Genomic DNA, 18,967 nt, shown 5'->3' with positions numbered 1-18,967 from the left:
CGTCATATGTATTAGCTCTGCAGCTAACGTCATATATATTAGCTCTGCAGCTAATGTGAAAGCTGAGTCATGTCCCTTTTCTTCTCTATCAGAGCACTCAGGTCCAAATTAAAGTGATGAACATCAGATAATGTCCAAAATTAACATTCAAGCCGAATGGAGCTCGCATGGGAGCATCTTATTTATGTAACTTTCCCGGAATGCATTACAGCGTAAATAAAATGGCAACATCCATATGTCATTGTTTTAAAAAATTATGAAAACTAAATGGCCTTCAGTATTTTTACCGTCTCGTTAACGCTCTTTAAATAAGGTCTATTATTTAAAGTAGTCTGAGATCCTTTTAGAACTAAATTTTGTTTTTCAATTTGTCTTAAATCTCTCCTGGGTGACTTCACTTCACTCAGGATCTCAGACCAGTTAGGTCCTGGTTTGGTAACTGTTGGTATTTGCTGCAGGCCGGGTCTCCCTGCAGACCTCCTGTCCTTCGAGGACCGCCTGACGTCTGGCTGCTCTCAGGTCCAGCTCGGCTTCCGCTATGAAACCCGGGACCAGCGCTTCACGGTTTACGTCCTGCAGCTGTCCAACTGCAGCGCCCTCTGTCTGCCGGCTGACCAGAAAATGTACCTCTTCACTCCTCTGTTCATTAATCCCGTTTACTTATTTACAAACATAAACAGTGAAAAATGACAAAACAAACAGGAAGTGCTCTGTTTCCTGCAGGTACGTCCGCCTGGCGGTGCTGCCGTGCCCGCAGGCCTCCCGCTGCCTCTTTAGGACACGCAGCTCGCCGCCTCAGGACGTCGTGGAGATCAACGAAGTGTTTGGCTTGCAGATATCCCATGGTGCACTGCGGCATAAAACGCTGAGGGTGGACGTCTGCAACGCCGGCAGGTCCGGCCTCGAGGACTGTGTGGTCAGTTTCTACACTCAGGTTCTGAGGTCATTAAAACCCGGGTGGATTATACCAGATGAATAATCCTGGTTCTCCTCAGGCGGGGGCCCAGATCAGCCTGGCTGATGTCGGCTGTTCGGAGGAGAGAAGCTGCAGGTGGTACAACCTGCTGAGTCACCTCTACCTGCCCGAGACCAGGGCCAAGGAGGGAGAGCGCCGAGCTGCAGCCGGCTCTGAGCAGGTAACACTGACACCTGGTGGACACCTGAAGTAACACCCACGAGTCCAGATTAACTAAAAGACAACTAGATTAAGAAATGTTTCCTTACAGAAAACTCTTTGAGCGACCTCAGTTAGTAGAAGGAGAGTTCAGTTCTGATCCAACCGATGAGCTAACGCCTAGTCAGAACAAACCAGAGTGAACGTCGTCTTTAAACAGCTCAGATTTAATAAAAGTTATATTTCATAGCAGTTGATGCAAAGTAATTTATAAATGTTTATGTTGTCATTAACTTACTCTTGTTCATTTATGTGTTTATATTTAGGCTGAGCCAAGCCTCAGGGGATTGTGGGTAATCTCTTGATGTTATCGCTCATGTTGCTGTGAAGACGTCTGTATTAACTGTTGGTTTCTGTGGATCTCGGCCCGTTCAGTAATGTGAAACTGAGGATCTGAGACTGTGCAGCAGCAGCTAGCTGTAGCATTTCCAGTGCAGCCTGGGGCCACTTCCTGCAGAACCTTCATCATATTTCTTCCAGAGTAACCTTCTCATGCATAGATGATGACAGTGTAAAGGTTTATAAACAGCTTTTTGCATTTATTAACGCAGGGGTTCCCAACCCTGGTCCTTGAGGAACACCATCCTACAAGTTTTAGTTGTTTCTCTGCTCCGCCGCACCTGATTTTAATTGATGGGTGATTAACAGGCTTCTGCAGAACATTAAGTAATTGAATCTCTGAATCAGGTGTGTTGGAGCAGAGAAGCAACTAAAACATGCAGGATGGTGTTCCTCAAGGACCAGGGTTGGGAACCGCTGGTTTCAGGCGTTAGAAGTGTGTTCTGTTCCGACTAGCCATTAGCTCATGAGAATTAAACTCCAAACAGGTCGTTCAAACGGCGCTCTGAAACAAGTTGTAGCTTTTTTACAGAACAAAGCATCAAAATGATCCGAACATCTGTATAAAGTTTAAGGTGCTACAAAACAAGAGTCAATGAAGATTTTTTTTAAATATATTGAGTTATTATTTTTAAATTCTCCCTCTCAGAAGTCTGTGTTTATGTGTAAACGGCCAAAGCACCATTTTTTGGGAACGACATCATGGCCCCGCCTCTAATCGAACCTACGACTTGAGGGCGTTCTCTTCTTCTGCTGTTTAGATTTTGTTAGAGCTCCAAACCTCGTTTCCTGTTTACGTCGTTCCAGCGCCTCACACAGACCGGGCTGAGGAGCGACGTCTGACCCATGCTGGCAAAACTGAGGAGTTTTTCTACATCGAGTTAATAATTTACAATTCTCCGTCTCTAAAGCTTCAAAATGATCTGTTTGTTTTGATTTGACGATTCTTCACCCAGCAACAGTTTGTTTGTTTACGAGAGCGCCGCCTTGAAAATGTTGATTTTTATTGATTTGTCAGAGAATCAGAGGTTCTTTATTGTCGAAATTATGTCCACAGGGTCCCAGTTATATACAACAATAAAATAAAATAAAAACAATGATAACAGCTAAAATATGAACTAAGAAAAACATCAGCTAAATATACACTAAGCACTAACAGCATAAAAACATTACGTCGAACAGCAGCACGAACATGAGTCTGTGTGAGCAGACGAGCACGCATGAACACATCAACATGAAACAGATCAGCAGCAACATTGAAACAGATCAGCAGCAACATGAAACAGATCAGCAGCAACATGAAACAGATCAGCAACATGAAACAGATCAGCAGCAACATGAAACAGATCAGCAGCAACATGAAACAGATCAGCAGCAACATTGAAACAGATCAGCAGCAACATGAAACAGATCAGCAGCGACATGAAACAGATCAGCAGCAACATGAAACAAATCAGCAGCAACATTGAAACAGATCAGCAGTAACATGAAACGGATCAGCAGCAACATGAAACTGATCAGCAGCAACATTGAAACAGATCAGCAGCAAAATGAAACTGATCAGCAGCAACATGAAACAGATCAGCAGCAACACGAAACTGATCAGCAGCAACATGAAACAGATCAGCAGCAACATGATGTGTTTTTTCACAGTGATTATTCTGATTAGAGATTCATGAGTCTAACAGCCTCAGGGTAGAAGCTGTTCCTCAGTCTGGTGGTTCTACACTTAATGCTCCTCAACCTCCTTCCTGAGGGGAGTGGGGCAAAAAGTGTGTGTGCTGGGTGAGTGGGGTCCTTCATGATGCAGGTGGCCCTCTTCCTGCATCTGGAGGTGTAGATGTCTGTGATGGTGGGGAGACTGACTCCATCAGTCTTTTGTAGTGATGTCATCAGGAGTTTCAACCGTATATTTAAAAAAGAGAATTCCAGAGCTTCTCAATGACACCAAAGTTTATATGAAGGGATTTCCCTGCACTACTGCATCAGGCTGAGTAAACTGGTCATTTTCTAATGAAATTAAAAAGATAATTTCTGAAGACTTACCCGTTAGACAACTTTGATTTAAACGTAGGTTAGGAGGACGTGCTGTGTTCAGTTGACATCTTTAAGCATTTATGTGCAAATTTCACAAGCGCCAATTTTTATTTTCATTTCTTTGCACCTCATTCTGGATTAAAAATACTCTCAGAATAATTTAAAAGTACCAACAAATACTCTCAGATTTGTTGGTACTTTTAAATTATTCTGTGAGTATTTGTCCCATCCCAACCGTCGAAGCGGTCTTTTATTTCTTGTATTGATCTGTTTTAACAAGACTTGGAACGTTTGAAAGTCTCGGCCCGGTTTCGTCCCGTGGAGGTTCGGACCATTCCAGCGCCTTTGCTGCAGCGTTTGGGTCATCGTAACGGGTCGAACCTTTTGTGTTTCAGACTCCAGGTTGCAGTGGAGATGTAGTCAGAGCTGTGGAGGAGGAGGAGTGGTGAGTTCATCCAAACACCTGCGACCGTTCTACACCGTTGGAAGTTCAGAACCTCTGACCCGGTTGGACCCGGTTCTGAACTCTGAACGGTGCAAACATTTGTTGTTGATTTTTAGGCGAGGCGACGCTGTCGAGGCGGACGTGTTTGATGATGAAGGAGGAAACGGTAGAGATGGAGGGGGGTGTCAGGAGGATGAGAACGAGTTTTATCCTGACAGCAGCCAAGAAGAGGAGGAGGTGGAGGAGGAGGAGGAGGTGGAGGAGGAGGAGGAGGAGGTGGTGACCAAACCAGCTCCACGAGCAGCGCCCATCACAGAGAAGGTAAAGACGAGTCTGTCCTCTGGTCGCCAGGTGAATCGGTCTTCACTCTTCTTTCTCCTCCCTCCAGGTGAACAAGGAGACCAGCATGGACGGCTTACCGTCGTCCCATCGCTGCTCCGCGGTTCGACCCAAAGAGCGGCGCCCCGACCTCTGCCAGCAGAACGTCTTCCTGCGCGGCAACACCATCATCCGCTCCAAGACCTTCTCCCCTGGACCTCAAAGCCAGTACATCTGCAGGGTAACTGGAACCCTCAGACCGAGGAACTTTACCGGATCCTTCAGACGTCTTAACGGGTTCCTTCTCTGCACCGTTTCAGATCAACCGCAGCGACAGTGACAGCTCCACCCTCTCCAAGAGGTCACCGTTTGTCAGGAACGCCTCAGAAAGACGCAGCATGCGCATGAAAAAGGTACGAGGCGTCCTCTGACCCATCAGCCTCTCTGTGGTTACGACACGGGAACGTCTGTCTTCTTTGTTTCAGGACAGTGAGATTCTCACCCTCTGTGGTCCTTACACGGACATTTCCATTAAATCAAACTTCTTAGCTACGCTTTAACATTTTAATGACACAAATCTGACATAAAACCAGTTGGAAACAGTAAATGCTGATGAGTTCAAAACACTGAATGCCTGAATAAACAGTCGTCACGTTCCTCAGACAGGAAGCTGCTGATTCCTTCATCGTGAAGTTGATGAACATTCCTTAGATCACGTCCACATCTTGAACGATTCTTTCTGCGTGTTTACAAAAATGGTTGAGTTGTGAAGCTGTGATAAAATAAAAGTTCTCCGTTTTATTAATCTAAGAACGTAAGTTGGACGGGTGTTTTCTACCACGCTCTCAAAGGATTGTGATGGTTTTCACTTGTATGGTCTGGTCTGGACTCAGGTCGGCGTTCAAGTTCCTCCAGCTCGTAACGGCAAGGATTGAACTCCTGAGATGACAAAATCTGCAGGTTTGTGTACAGGTGCCCGCACCTTCAGGGTCTGAGAATAAAGGCGTAAATCCATTGAGAATAACTTTTCCAATGAAAAGGAGGCCTGTCACGATAACAAATTTTGCTGGACGATAAATTGTCTCAGAAATTATTGCGATAAACGATAATATTGTTTGAAATTTGACAATAATTAGTAATTATTGTCAAATGTAAGAATAAATTTTAGTAACTTTTTGTGTGCAGTACCTTTTTTGACCACTGGATGGCAGTATAAGACGGTTTGAACCAAAGGATGGATAGTGAGGGAGCGAGCAGCCCGTCTCTTTAAGAAAAATGGGAGGGAGGCCTCTTGACTTGACATGGGCTGTCTCCTTCCTGTTTTTCGGTTCTCAAAATGGCGGACGTTCGGTGTGGTTTGAGCTCTTTAGCATTTTTCACACAAAGCTTTTAATAAAAAAATCAGTAAACAAGTTCTCAGCTTCTTTTTGCAGAGAAAAACAACTTTTTAGATGAAGGCACGAGTTTCAACCGTGAATTTTGGAGCTTCCACAAGACGGAGGTTTTTGCCCCAAGGTCAGCCTGTTAGCTTAAGACCTGAGGTCCGAGGCACTGGCTGTAGTAGGGTCACTGGGCGGATGGGGACCTGTTTCAGTGACACTGAGGACAAAATCATGGCAGCCAAAGTTTATGGTGTACTTTCATTATACAAGCTTTAAGTTTCAGTTCTTTGTTTGCTCACGTACGCATCACGTAAAAGTGATGTATGTATGACCGCTCATAGATTTTACGAGTCACTCACATCCCATGTGCAGAGTGGGGACAACTTGGGGTCCAGTGTCTTACCTGGGAACACTTTGTCGTGTGATGGGAAAAGCTGGGATAGAAATACTAAAAACATTTACTGCAGTAAAACAGAATATCACAGTTTGATGTGTGAAAGTCTTAACCTTAATAAAAATATATATATTGGGGGCTCGTCCGGGATCATTTCTCTTTTTTTGTATTTGTTCTTAAACTAATCTTGAGTTTTTCTGAATGAAGACTGTGGATAATCTGGGCTTGTATTTATTTTACAACCATCCCAGCCCAGATTTGGGAGCAACTTTTATTATTGAACCCTGAACTGATCAGAACTGATCAGATGTCTGAGCAGTTGTTTGAGCCACATTTTCTCGGGTGTATTTAACATCCAAATAAAAGTTTTGATTGTTTTTCAAGAGCTGTTGCGTTCTAATATTTATATGATGTTTTTTGTTGGTTTAGTTGTTACAAGTTTGTTTTTTTATGTTTTTTTACACCATAGTTGTGGTTTTGTGTTCAGCCTTGTGTGATTTCTTATCTTCTTTGCTTCCTGACAGTTGAATAATAATATCAGACTGTCCAACTTTCCGAACTCGTCAGTGTCGTCTTGTTCTCCTGGGGTGGATGTAACGTTTTTGTTTAAACACTTGAACCGTCTTCGTTCCTCCCAGGGAAGAGCTTCTTCATATTTAATGCAGCTCTGACGTTTCACCAGCTTCTTTTAATTCCATCCCAGCGTCTCCCGAGGCTCGAGAAACTCATCGGTGACGATATTAACCAACTTCTAATGATCCTGGATGATTTTAAACACCTTGAGGCTCGATGCGTCGCTGCTGCCGTCACCAGAAACAATTAAATGTTTGGAAGCAACGTGTTGGCAGGACCTCGGGGGGACGCCGCTGACAAGCTCATAAAGATCTCTGCTCCGTCTTTCAGACGAGTTTTAGTTGTGGCGTGAACGCTCGTGAAGCGTTCACTGTGATCCTTATTTCTTCCGTACGTTTTTCAGCTTCGATTCTTGTCCCGCAGTTTTCATCTATTTTAACAAATCATGAATCAAAACGTTCAGCTCTTTCAGGACAATCCTGCTTGGGCTTTGGTATTGGTGCAACTTTAGCTTTTTAAAATATTTAGCCTTTTCTGACATTTTTTTCTCATAAAAAATGAATTTAGCTCATTTTACCTCCTTCAGATCTTTAGATCTGTTACAACCTTTTACTGCTCCCTTCACATTGTGTTCTCCTTCAGCTTCTTTCAGCTTCCTTCTGCACATTTCAGCTGTTTTTCAACTGTTTTCTGCTCCTTTCAGATTTTTTGGCCAACTACAACATTTTTGTGCTTCTTCGAACTTCTTCCTGCTAATTTCAGCTTGTTATGCTCCTTTCAGCTTATTTCTGCATTTCAGCTATTTCTACTATTTCAGCTGCTGTTTAGCAGTTTTATGCTAATTTTAGCTTTTTTGGCTAATTCCATATTTTGTGAACTCATTAAAACTTTTTTCAGCCTAATTCAGTAAAATTGTGCTCTTTCCACTTCCTTCTGGTAATTTAAACTTTCTGCCTTTTTAGCTACTTTTTAGCTGTTTTTTGCTAATTTCAGCTTTTTTCAGATAATTTCCACTTTTTTGTGCTCATTTCTGCTTCTTTCAGCAAATATCTGCTCTTTCTGCTTACTTCTGCTAATGTAAGCTTGATCTTCCATTTTAGCTACATTTCAGCTGTCATTCAGCAGGTTGTTCAGCGATAAGCGTTAAATGCAGTTTCTCTAGTTTTTGATTCGTCTCTTGCAGTTTTGTCTCAGACGGACCCGTCTGCCTCTGTTTGAGAATAAAATCTAAATTCTTCGGTTGAAGTTGATTTAATTCTCGGTAACGAGCTTAATTCTGTGTCCCTGTCGTCCCCGCAGCCTCCTGGGCCGGTCAAAGGTCTGGACGGTCTGCTTCGCACCTCCCTGGACCTGGAGTTGGACCTGCAGGTGTCCCGCACGCGGCAGGCCCGGCTGGATCAGGAGCTCCGGGTTCTGCGGGAGCTGAAGTCGCAGCTGGAGCGGGCGAGGCAGCAGGGTCAGAGGGAGCTGCCCGCCTGGGTCCAGGAGGACGAGCGGTTCCGGCTCCTCCTCCGGCAGACTGAGAAACAGGTAAACCCACCGGTTCGAGTCCGCGGAGGACAGAACAGAGTTTAACGCCGGTTCTCTCCTCTCTGTCTGGGTCAGACCCACGAGGAGCAGCTGCAGGAGAAACGGGTGGAGAAGATGATGAGAGCCGCCGCCAAGGACGTCCACAAGATCAGAGGACAGAGCCGCAAGGAGGTCCCCGAGGTCCAGACCTTCAGGTAGACCAGCTCTCACATTACGGACTCTTCAAACCGTTTTAAGTTTCGCAGGAGGAAACTGTGCGCTGTGCGCCGCCTCGTGGAGCGGCGGTCCACCGAGTGGTCCCGCAGCGTACCGGGCCGCTCGGTGTCGTCACTCCATATATGGTCGTGTCACTTCCGTTTGATGTGGGCCCCCAAAGGCTCCGTACTTAAAAAAGTTCATTCTGAAACCAGTGAAAACCTGGTTCTGATTTATTTACATTGTTTTCATTCATGTTTGTCGACCGTCCGGCACCAGACTCATCATAAAGTTAATCAGTCGGTCACTAACGAGCCGAATGTTTTCTGTGATTCCAGAGAGAAGATGGCGTTCTTCACCCGAGCCAAGACCAGCATCCCCGACCTGCCGGCCGACGACGTGTAGCGCAGCATTTCAAAGTATTTCATCTCCTCGGCCCCGACGCTCGGCGGAGTCGGGAAGATTTCAAACCGACAGACGTTCAAACCGCTGAAGAATCCCGTTTTTAACGAGCTCGTCTGGTCTCCGTGAAGCCGAGACGGGCCCGCTTCGGCTGTTACCTGCCGTAAATCACACGAACGGCACAAAAACGCACCAGAAACGGTACTCGAGTCGAACTGAAGCTGATGAAGCACACATCTGTAAAATGTTTAATTTTCTGTTTTTAGAAACGAGTTTTTATCGTCGTTTCTCTGTAGACGTCCCTGAAACAAACCTGAGCTCAAGTTTATCCAGAGTTTTAATCTTTGAGATGTTTTCAAAATGCCTCCAAGTCTGAACCAAAACAACTACGTCTCCCAGAGTGCACTGCAGCAGGAAACCTACAGTCTTTCAGTTCTGAGCTGCAGCTTTTGGTTCTGGCTGGTTTTTACCAGGACCTGGTTCTGGTTCCACTTCAGGCGTGGTTTGGGTCCAGAACCCTAACCGAACCGGTCCACGAGTTGTGAGTTCAGAACCACGTCCGTCTCAGTATTTTGTTTTTAATGGGTTTCATCCGGGTCAGAAGAACCAGATGCCGGACAGGTTTTGGTCGATCTTCTATATATTATTATTATTATTATTATATATTCAGGAGCTTGTTTCATTTTTCTCCAGTCAGCAGCTGAAACCGAAGTCACCGAGTCAGAACAAACGTGACCCGGATAACTAATTAGTTCAGAACCAGAATCCGAGCCTGACCCGGTGCCATAAAGAACGTTCAGTTCAGGAACCGGACTCTGAGGTCGTCTCCTCGTTTCAGAGACACTTTATTCTCTTCGACCCGTTCTCCTTCAGAACTTCTGCAGAACCTCTGGTGCTGGTTTGGTTCCTTTTTGAACGGTTCTTCTTGAACTTTGACCTCGTTTACACGACGTCAGATATTTAAGAAAACTTTCTAATCCGTTTGCGCCATGAACCCATGAACCTCGCCCGAAGTGAAAACGACGAGCTTTAGGGAAACGATGACTCAGCAGATTATTTTGTGCTCCAGAACCAAAACGACAGCAGGTCCGGTTTCATCCTGGTCCTGACCCCGTGAAACGTTTGTGCTCAGACTGAGGTAAATACAAACACCATCAAATCAAACGTAACCTTTTTAAAAATCTTTAGTCAGGCTGAAGGTTCTGGACGTCGTCGTGACGGACCAGGTGGGTCCGGAGTGTTGAGGCTCACAGGCGAGAAAAAACATTAAAGTTACAAGTTTCAGGTCTTTAACTGTGACCACAAACATAAAAATGTGGACCTGGACAGAACTTTGAGTTTCAGACGCTGCGTCCTCGAAGCAGGATCAGAATATTTTACAAAACAAATCGTGTTTTTATTCAAACGATTGTTTTTTTTAGTAATTCAAAGAAAAAAAATCACGTTTTTACTGGTTGAGTCTCAAATGTTGGCCCCAGTTTAGTTTTTCAGGTACAAGTGGAGCAGGGCGCTGCGCCCGGTCAACAGAAACCAGCCCCCCCGCCCCGTTCAGCATCTAAACTCTTCTGTCCTCGACGAGACCAAGAGATTTAAAAACACGTTTTCACGGCTCTATTTTAAATGAACGACGATGTTCGTGTGATATTTTATTTAAAACTCGTTTAAAATCTAAATTTATCTTGAAGGAAAATGAATCCCGGAGCAGTTCCCACCTTGGACCAGAGGTGTCGCCAGATCTCAAGGATTAAAACTCTCGTCTCTTCACGAGGAACGAGCCTCGTGGTTTCTCCTCCGAGTGGAAACCTGGAACTTATTTTAGGAACTTTTAGTGTGAAGAAGTTTCCAAAACGTCCTGACGATCGTCTCTAACCAGCGTAGAAACACTAACACTCAGGTAGTCGACCCCGTAGTCTGCACTTTATCAAACTGTAGAAAACACAAACTGGATGTGGGTTTCTGGAACGAAAGCAAAACTCCCAGCAGCCTTTGCTTCTGACTGGACCGATCCGTGATTGTTGAAGCACACAGGAAGTGACATCAGAAGTGTTTTTGACGACTGTGAACTTCTTACTGATCGTGTGATTGTTGGGATGGAAGTGAAGAGGAAACGCTGTCAGCCAATAGGAAGACAGAAGCTTCTTTTAAGCCCCTCCCTTCTCTCTGATTGGCTGGTTTGGTTCTTTTTCGTCCCGATGAGACCAGTTTTTAGTTTCCTCCTGGCTGTAACTGGATAAATATTTTGTTTCTTTGCACCAGAAAAACAGAACGTTTTGTTTGTTTACTCTTCGAGTTTTACCGTTTCGGTTTCTCTTCGGTGCTTCTCCGTTCTTCTGTTTACGCGATGATCAACCAGAAAACGTTTAGCAGCTGAAGTTCCCCTCAGGAGGAAGGAGGTGGCCATTAAAAAAACCAAACCAGGGCTTTAAATCAAGTAGACACAGATGTAGCTGCTGGACGTGTTTGTCTCTTTAGCTGTTTTTGCTGCCCCCCAGTGGCCAAAAGGAGAAAAACGACCAACAAAAACAGGAAACTTTGGTTTTATCACTTCACGGTCGCGTTAATGCTGCTTTCATAAAAATCACAAACTTCACGTCTCGGTAAGATTTAAAGAATGTAGTGGACAGAGCCCCAGCTGCTGCGGTCATTCCAGATGTTTGTATTGTTTTCACAGAAATGGCAGTGAAGAAACTCAAACTGATTCTTGTACAAATGTTTTCTTGTTTGATTAAATGCTGTATTTGTTTCACATGAAGTGTACGATAGTTTCGCCACGTCTTCGTAGCTGTAGTTTTCACATAAACACAGAGTCTGGTTTCAGGTATTCATGGAAAGGTTTGGATCCGATTCCCGTTCCTCCTCGCCCCACCGGTCTAAACAGGAAGGAGGAAGTGTCTCTTTCTTGCTTTTAGACGTTTTACTTCTCGTTTGACGAGATTTCTTAATTCGAACCACAAAGTCGGGCCATTTAAACTGGACTCAAAGGCAAATCACTCTCTCCTGAGGTTCTGCAGGGTCTTGTTTTTGGCCCGGGATGTTTACCAGGAAATCTGGAAAAATCTCCACAGAACTGAACAAGGACAAAAATGTCATCCCAGAGGAGGATTTTCTCTGAGCACGACTTCTCTGCATTTCAAACCAAACAGATGTTGGTTCTCCTGAAGGATGACACCCCCAAGCACAAAGTCAAGGGGGCGGTCTACGAAAACCAATTTTAATCGAGGATTGTTGGCAACTAGCTCGAGACCCAAACTTGCGAGAAAATAGTCAGATATTAACTTGTAATCTTACAGAGTTGAAACAAAAAGTTAAAATAAAAACCAGTTGAGTTGGTTGCAACATCTCTCGTGCACTTTCTGTGCCAGTGTGAGTTTGGACAGATGTTTTACACTAATAACGCTTCGGGCACATCAGTGCCTGCAAACGCATCACCGTCTGGTACTCATCGAATACAACCTTAAATTTGAAAAGTCCTGAGGAGGTGGGAGACTCGGGATGTGGGGGTGATGATGACTGTGGTGTCTCCTCCGGGCGCAGTGAATTTTTGACTTGTGAACACGTACAGATGTTCATTAATTAATTCATTATGTGCCTTTACCTTCATTGGGTTCAGGGTAGAGTTGCATTAGGGCCCAAAAAAATCCAATCTGACCCGGTCCGCAACCATAATTTCCGAGCCCCACCCGACCCGACAAATTAACAGTCCGAACCCCAAAAACACCCTGATATGTTTAATTAAGCTTTGACTGCTTATATCGTTATTAACGGTCTGTGGACGCGCCGCTGAATAAAAGTTGCAGAAGATCGGAGCTGAGGGGGTGTTTGTCCTTTGATGGCTGTCAAAGTTCATAAAATCCCTGCTTCTGCTGCATTCTGCATTATTCAGACACGGACCACGCTCTGACATGTCTACTTTGTGATCTCACCTGCTTGGGTCGTCGGCTGCGCGTGTCCGCTGAGTGCAGCGGCTGAATGAACGTCCATCTGGGCGATGGATCGCTGCCAGGCAGTGCAGTCCATCTGAAGCTTTACTGAACTTTTTGCCTCTTTCAGGGTCGGTCGGCTCGCGGTGAAATGGCCGCGTGCGGCTGGTGAAAGTACGGCAAGCCTTGCTGCCATATAATTGGATCGCGGATGATCCGCTGACGCAATCAAAAGCCCAACACCGGTCCGGGCCGCCCATCCAGCACTTTATCATGGTCCGACCCTAGCCGGCCCGAATTCGGGTCGGATCGGGCCGGGCTTCGGGCCCGGGTTAGAAATGACTGCTCTAGTTCAGGGGCCATGTTGGGGGTGTGGGCAGCCCCCCTTGGATAATTGTTGGGGAAACTTTGGGATCCCCCTTCTTAAATATACAGCTGAGCTCCTGATGACGTCACTACAGACCAATAAAAATCAAGTTTACAAACGGGGACTCTTGTAAAGAAGACTAGCTTGTTGCCAGATGATAAATCCCTAAATTTCAACACACCATGGATCATTTTGAACAATCTGAAAAAGATTAATCAGTTTTGAAAAATTCCTCGTTGTGGCTCATTTTGCCAGCAGGGTCAGGAGTAGTTCCTCTGCCAGGCCCGTATGTGGCGCTGTAACGCCGTGAAACTACACCAAAAACAGGAAGCGAGGTTTAGCTCCTTGTATGAAATCTAAACATAAGAAGAAGAGGAGGTCGCCCTCAAGTCGTAGCTTTGATTAGAGCGGGGGAAATGACATCGTTTTCAAAAAGTTGCGTTTTGGCCGTCTACACGAAAACACCAAAGTGACATCTCACACTGGAACTTCTTCACAAAAAATACAGTTTTGGGATTTTAAATTAAAATGCCGTTTCTGTGTGAACATCATGGTAAATCTGTATTTTATTTTTTTTGCGTGTTTTTAGAAAACGTTCCCATGTGGGCGACCCTAAAATGACACTGAGGCCAATTCAATCCAACTTTATTTATAAAGCACTTTAAAACAAATACACGTGACCAAAATGCAGAAGTGGACAATAAAGACGTAACCAATGAAGCGCCAGAGCAGCGACGAGACCAAAGCTTCCCTCGTACGGATCAGGCCAACAAACGCCCTGATGACCCTCGGGAGGGAGAGTGATTTGCTTGTGAGTTCAGCTCAAATAAACAGCTTCCTACAGTTTTAAAGCTGAGAAGTCCACGTTTTTTAGTTTTAATAATAAAAAAAAAGCGAAACGTCCAAAAAAGGTTTCCTGTTCTAAAGATTGTACGCCATCGCCGTGATGGGAGGTCGTCATGGCTGCGGGCTTTAAAATAAAAAATAAAAACGAGGCTCGTCGTTCTTGGAACGGATCGACGAGTCGGGAGGAGGAGCTGGGATCGACCTCGATGGGTTCAGGCTGGCTCACGTCTTCCTTCAGTTCCAGGAACAACTGATCGGAAGCAGCTCCTGAACCCTCGACCTTTCTTTCCATCGGTCCTGAAGGTCCAGGACTTTGTGGCCTTCGGTCGAACTTCAGAGAAACGTCTGAATTTTCACTTTCTCCACTGTAGAGCAGGTAAATAAATAAAACTTTAAAACACTCATTTTACCCCAAAATCCCGACCTGGATGAAGGAATGTAGGTTTTTACAGGAAACTGGAGTCACTTGAGTCCCAGATGATCGTTCGTTGTATTTGTTGTTTTTCCGGCCTTGGATTATCGTTTTGTAATGAATCTGTATTACGACTGCCGACGAACCCGGAGGTGTTTGCAGACGGACACGAGGAACAGACCGCATGTATTTATTGCACTTTTGTGATTTGGGTGTGCTTTTTTTTTTCTGTTCTTTGTATCGAAAGCCCTGAGAAGCTGTGAATTTTATTCTCGGACACTGAACTGTCGACAGGAGCTGTAAATATTTCACCAGCACAAACAAACAAACCGTATGTTTTGTAGTTTCACAACAAATAAAAAGTTCTTCTCTTCTACTCGGGTTTTGAGTTTTTGTCTTTGCAATCAAACTTCTGCCGAACTGCCAGGACCTGAGAGGCCCACAAGACCCAGATCCTGTTAAGATCCGTTTCTGGGCCATGACCTTCAGCGTGGGCTGAGGCGGGATGAGGATCAGAACCTCAGAGTCCGAGGCCATGGTTCTTTACCGGAACCAGGTCGGGGTGGAGTTCAAGTATCTGGCCTGAGTGATGGTCGGATGGAGACGGCTCCACGGATCAGGGCCTTGTCCTCCGTAATGAGGGCGTTGCTCCGGTCGGTCGTAGAGAAGAAAGAGATGAGTCTAAAAGTAAAGCTCTGGATTTACTCGTCTACGTTCCAACCCTCACCTGTAGTCATGAGGTTTGGATCGGGACCAAAAGAACCAGATCCTGGATCCAAGTGGCTGAAAGGCTCAGCCTTCAACCTCAGTTACCGCCAGTTATGAATCTCATGACACAGTGACACAGCATCCAACATCTGTGCGGTGCTTGTAGCGGCATATTCACCCCATTCCAGTAGTTCGTGAGCTATTTTGCTAACAGGGAAGACGTAAATACATGATTTAGGTGAGGCAACAGGTAATGCTGAACGGGATCAAGACTTCTGGTCAGAGTTCATTTGAATGTTGGTGGAAAGAGATTCTGCGCAACATTTAAACCAGAAAGAGACCAAACGACAACAAATGGGCAATAATTAATTTAGTGTTTTTTTTAAAAACACTCATTGACAAAAAGAACAACGTAAAATAGAATAATAAAATCCTTTGTGATGTGTTTTTTAGTGTTTCAGAAGCGTTAAAAGCAGCTTCTGTCGTGCACTTCCGGTCCAGCAGAGGGCGCTGCGCAGCTGCGCCCCATCAACTAATGAAAGTTGTGAACTTCCGCCTCCTGCAGCGCCGGCAGATTGTTTCATCAGACTCGAGAGTCCACTTCCAGCCGAGCGGAGCTTCAACCCGGACTTTAGAGAGATGGGAGACCCAGTGACGGAGCACTCCGCCCGGCTCCAGCAGCAGGTCAGCCCCGCACGACACGTTAGCAACTAGCTAAACGTGTTCGTCAGCGCCGCGCCAGACTTCCTTCAGGAAACTTTCAATTTAAACGTATTTGCTCGTAATTACAATATATTTACATAAACTTAAGTAATTGTTTAATTATTTTAATATTTTATTCTTTTTTTAATACTCGGCTCATTATCCTTGTGTTATAAACACCTAACTTAAAATAAAATAAAACTTTCCCCAGACACATTTTAGCCACCACGCTACATTTATTCCCAAGTAAATGAAAAGTTTTATAGTCTAGTTTTATTTATTTTGACAAAGTTTGCGGCCGGAGTTACCAGAAGAGATCACAGATTTTTCCCATTAAACTTTCTCTGCGGACAGAAAATGAAAAACGTTGCGTGACCGGTTTTACTTTAAAATTTAACGTAATCGTGGCGTTAGCCTCGAATGTAGCGCCGCCTGGTGGTTGTAGCGGGGATGGCAGCTTCCGCCTGCTGTTTACCTGAGGATAAAAATAAACAATCAATTATAGAGGCTTAATTTAAAGACAACAACAACAAAACTCATTATCTGATGAGCTGCAACATGTGGGTCTCGAATCTGTTTAAAATCGCCACAATATCCATTTCAAGTCAAAGTTTAAAGATTGTTTTCTCAAGGTTAGTCTAAAAGTTAAATATTTTATTTTACTGTGCTCGTTACTTATGAATCCAAACATCGACAAGTTTTATTATGTTTAAAGTTCACTCGAGTTTTGTTCTATTTTATCTGAGTGTCACGGAAACATTAAATAAATAAACTTTTAGTTTCATTCTGATAAACATTTTATTATCCGAGCTGTTCCCCAGAGATGAGAAGTTACAACAAAAAGTTTAATAAATTAAAAATTTAATTTATGTAATTATAAAATAAATTACTTTTTGAGGGTTGTTTTTACCTCTTTTACTCAGTAAAACTGAAACTTGCTGCTTTCCAAACATCGGGACACATTTATTAATTTTTTATACATATATTAACATTTTAAACACAATTATTGAGCAATTTTATCTGCTTTAAATTCAACGGATGGATTCAAAGACTTTAGGTGTAAAAATAATTTGTTGTATTTAAGACTAATTGTTTACAATAATCTCTTTGCTCAGTTTTGTTTCTCTTTGTAAAAACCCGTTTGTGTTTGTGGATAAAAATGACGACGTCGTGTCTTTAAGGAACGGGAGATCCAGAGTTTGTCTGCGGAGATCGAGGGTCTGAAGAACCCGCAGAACCTCGGTCCGTCGCCGCGTTTGGACGAGCTGCGGGAGGAGAACGCCAAACTGAAGTACCGTCTGAACGTCCTGAAGAGGGTGAGGAGGCGGCTGGGCCCGACGCCGGGACCGTCCATGAAATGAGTGTGGTCTGGGTTTGGCTGCACCGACCCGACCTTTTATTGTGGTCGTCCGTTTCTAATAGGAACAGTAAGATCACGTGGATCTGTTCTTGTTCCGTCTCAGATCATTCACACGTCAAAACACTTGGTTTAGATGTTCAGGGAACAAATATTTAGATCAGGAGTGCTGCCAAGGGGGGGGGGGGGGGGGGTCATGGCCTCCCCTAAAAGACTGTTGGCCCCCGTTAGATAATTTTATGTGTTTTTTTAATAAATATAAATTTAGGAGGCCGAGCTTCATTAAGTTGAGCAGCGGCCGTCAATAAATATCAAATGTGAATTAAAATAAAACTCAAACCGGTGATTATCAGAAACTGATTCTCAAACTCTGTATTTCTGTATCGATCAAATAACTGATTCATGGCAAATCTTAAAATATGTGCTGGTTTTGGTTTTGGTGCCACCCCAGGGTTTTCAGTGGCCCCTCTACGCCCCCCATTAAAAAAAACAACCTAATTGTATAATTTACAATTTAAAAAGTCTCAGAAGTTGCCGTGAAGCGCTTTTTTTAAAACCCTGTTCTCCGTTGGTCAGAAATTTACCGGAGTCCCCGGTGTTTTTGTGTTCCTGGGTCCAGAGTCTGCAGGAGGACTCGCCCCCCTGCAGTAAAACCATGACCAACATCAACCAGCGGCTGCAGGAGGTTTTCGGCGAGGCCATCCGGGCGTCCTTCCCCGAGCTCGCCGACCCGCCGCTCGCCGTCGCGCCCAACCAGCAGGCGAAGTTCGGAGACTATCAGTGCAACAGCGCCATGGCCATGGCTCAGGTCGGCCTTTACCGGACTCCACCCGGCACTTTCGTTTCTCTTTTATCATCTAAAGTTTCATTCTTCAGTCTGAATAATCAAATATGTTTATTTTACTGTTCAATCTGCTGCTGCTCACTGTTAAACTTTAACTGGGCTTTGATTTAGATGTGCTTTTTATCCTAAATGTAATATATTGATCATCGGTGATTTGTCTAATTTACCATGGCATTAAATAATAAAGGGAGGATTTACCGGAGAGAGCTCAACAACCGGAGTTCTGTGTTCTCCGGTTGTTGAGGTGTTTAAACTTTAGTCCGAACCGTTTGTTTCTGTCGTGTTTTAGCTGCTGAAGGCGAAGGGGGTGAAGGTGAACCCGAGAGAGATCGCAGAGAAAATCGTTCAGAACCTCCCGGATAACGATCTGGTCCACAAGACGGAGATTGCCGGACCAGGTAAAAGAATCTGGAACTCGACCGCGTTTAACGATGACCGGTGCACACGTTTACAGAAAACTTTATTCTTTTACGTTGGTTGGTAGAAGTTAAACTTAATTCCATCTTTGAAATATTTTAGAAAATTATAAAAGCGTTAATCTGCCGCGCCGATGTCTTTAAACGCCCGTTGAAGTCGGACGTTTCACGGTTTAGTCTCCGTCTGCCGGTACGTAAACTTTCTCCTGTCCGGCTCGTGACCTCTGATCCGCTCGAGATAATTTAATGAAACTTCAAACACGTGTGTCATCTCTAGACGGTGTCACAGACACGTCACGTCACCCTGCTCCAATGTCAAGGTCACACATCAAGGTCAAATGTTTCACAAGGTCTTGGCTTGTCCGGGGCATTGCTGTGTAAGAGATTAACGGGTGTACACCCGGTAATGTGCCGTGTTTTCTGGACTGGGCGTCGCTCCGGAGTTTAGGACGCGTCACTTAAAAAAAAGATCCAAGTCCTCCGGAGCAGAAGTACAACAATAACTCACAGAACAGACTTTTATTGTGAAACAATAACTCACAGAACAGACTTTTATTGTGAAACAATAACTCACAGAACAGACTTTTATTGTGAAACAACAATAAC

General features: G+C 44.4%; 2 protein-coding genes across 2 annotated transcripts in view; both read left to right on the top strand.

The window, feature by feature from the left end:
- wwc1 (WW and C2 domain containing 1) overlaps nucleotides 1-9,380 on the top strand; it is a 47,215-nt gene extending 37,835 nt beyond the window's left edge. The window contains exons 4-14 of the mRNA XM_037688204.1: nucleotides 459-623; nucleotides 724-916; nucleotides 996-1,136; nucleotides 3,946-3,995; nucleotides 4,112-4,232; nucleotides 4,263-4,316; nucleotides 4,384-4,554; nucleotides 4,634-4,726; nucleotides 7,962-8,192; nucleotides 8,268-8,386; nucleotides 8,726-9,380. Coding sequence (XP_037544132.1) covers nucleotides 459-623; nucleotides 724-916; nucleotides 996-1,136; nucleotides 3,946-3,995; nucleotides 4,112-4,232; nucleotides 4,263-4,316; nucleotides 4,384-4,554; nucleotides 4,634-4,726; nucleotides 7,962-8,192; nucleotides 8,268-8,386; nucleotides 8,726-8,792 — 1,405 coding nt within the window. The 3' untranslated portion in view covers nucleotides 8,793-9,380. The remainder of the gene's footprint in view (nucleotides 1-458; nucleotides 624-723; nucleotides 917-995; nucleotides 1,137-3,945; nucleotides 3,996-4,111; nucleotides 4,233-4,262; nucleotides 4,317-4,383; nucleotides 4,555-4,633; nucleotides 4,727-7,961; nucleotides 8,193-8,267; nucleotides 8,387-8,725) is intronic.
- A 6,165-nt stretch (nucleotides 9,381-15,545) lies between these two features.
- Nucleotides 15,546-18,967, top strand: part of rars1 (arginyl-tRNA synthetase 1) — a gene marked incomplete at its 3' end in the record, with an annotated part of 26,332 nt that continues 22,910 nt past the window's right edge. The window contains 4 exon segments of the mRNA XM_037687771.1: nucleotides 15,546-15,726; nucleotides 16,926-17,060; nucleotides 17,721-17,909; nucleotides 18,235-18,343. Of these exon segments, the coding sequence (XP_037543699.1) occupies nucleotides 15,682-15,726; nucleotides 16,926-17,060; nucleotides 17,721-17,909; nucleotides 18,235-18,343 (478 nt within the window).

The sequence above is a fragment of the Nematolebias whitei genome, chromosome 14 (assembly GCF_014905685.2).
Source record: "Nematolebias whitei isolate Nwh7 chromosome 14, NemWhi1, whole genome shotgun sequence".
Taxonomy (NCBI): Eukaryota; Metazoa; Chordata; class Actinopteri; order Cyprinodontiformes; family Rivulidae; genus Nematolebias; species Nematolebias whitei.
The sequence above is the reverse complement of the archived record's forward strand: the minus strand, read 5'-3'. Positions and strand labels throughout refer to the sequence as shown.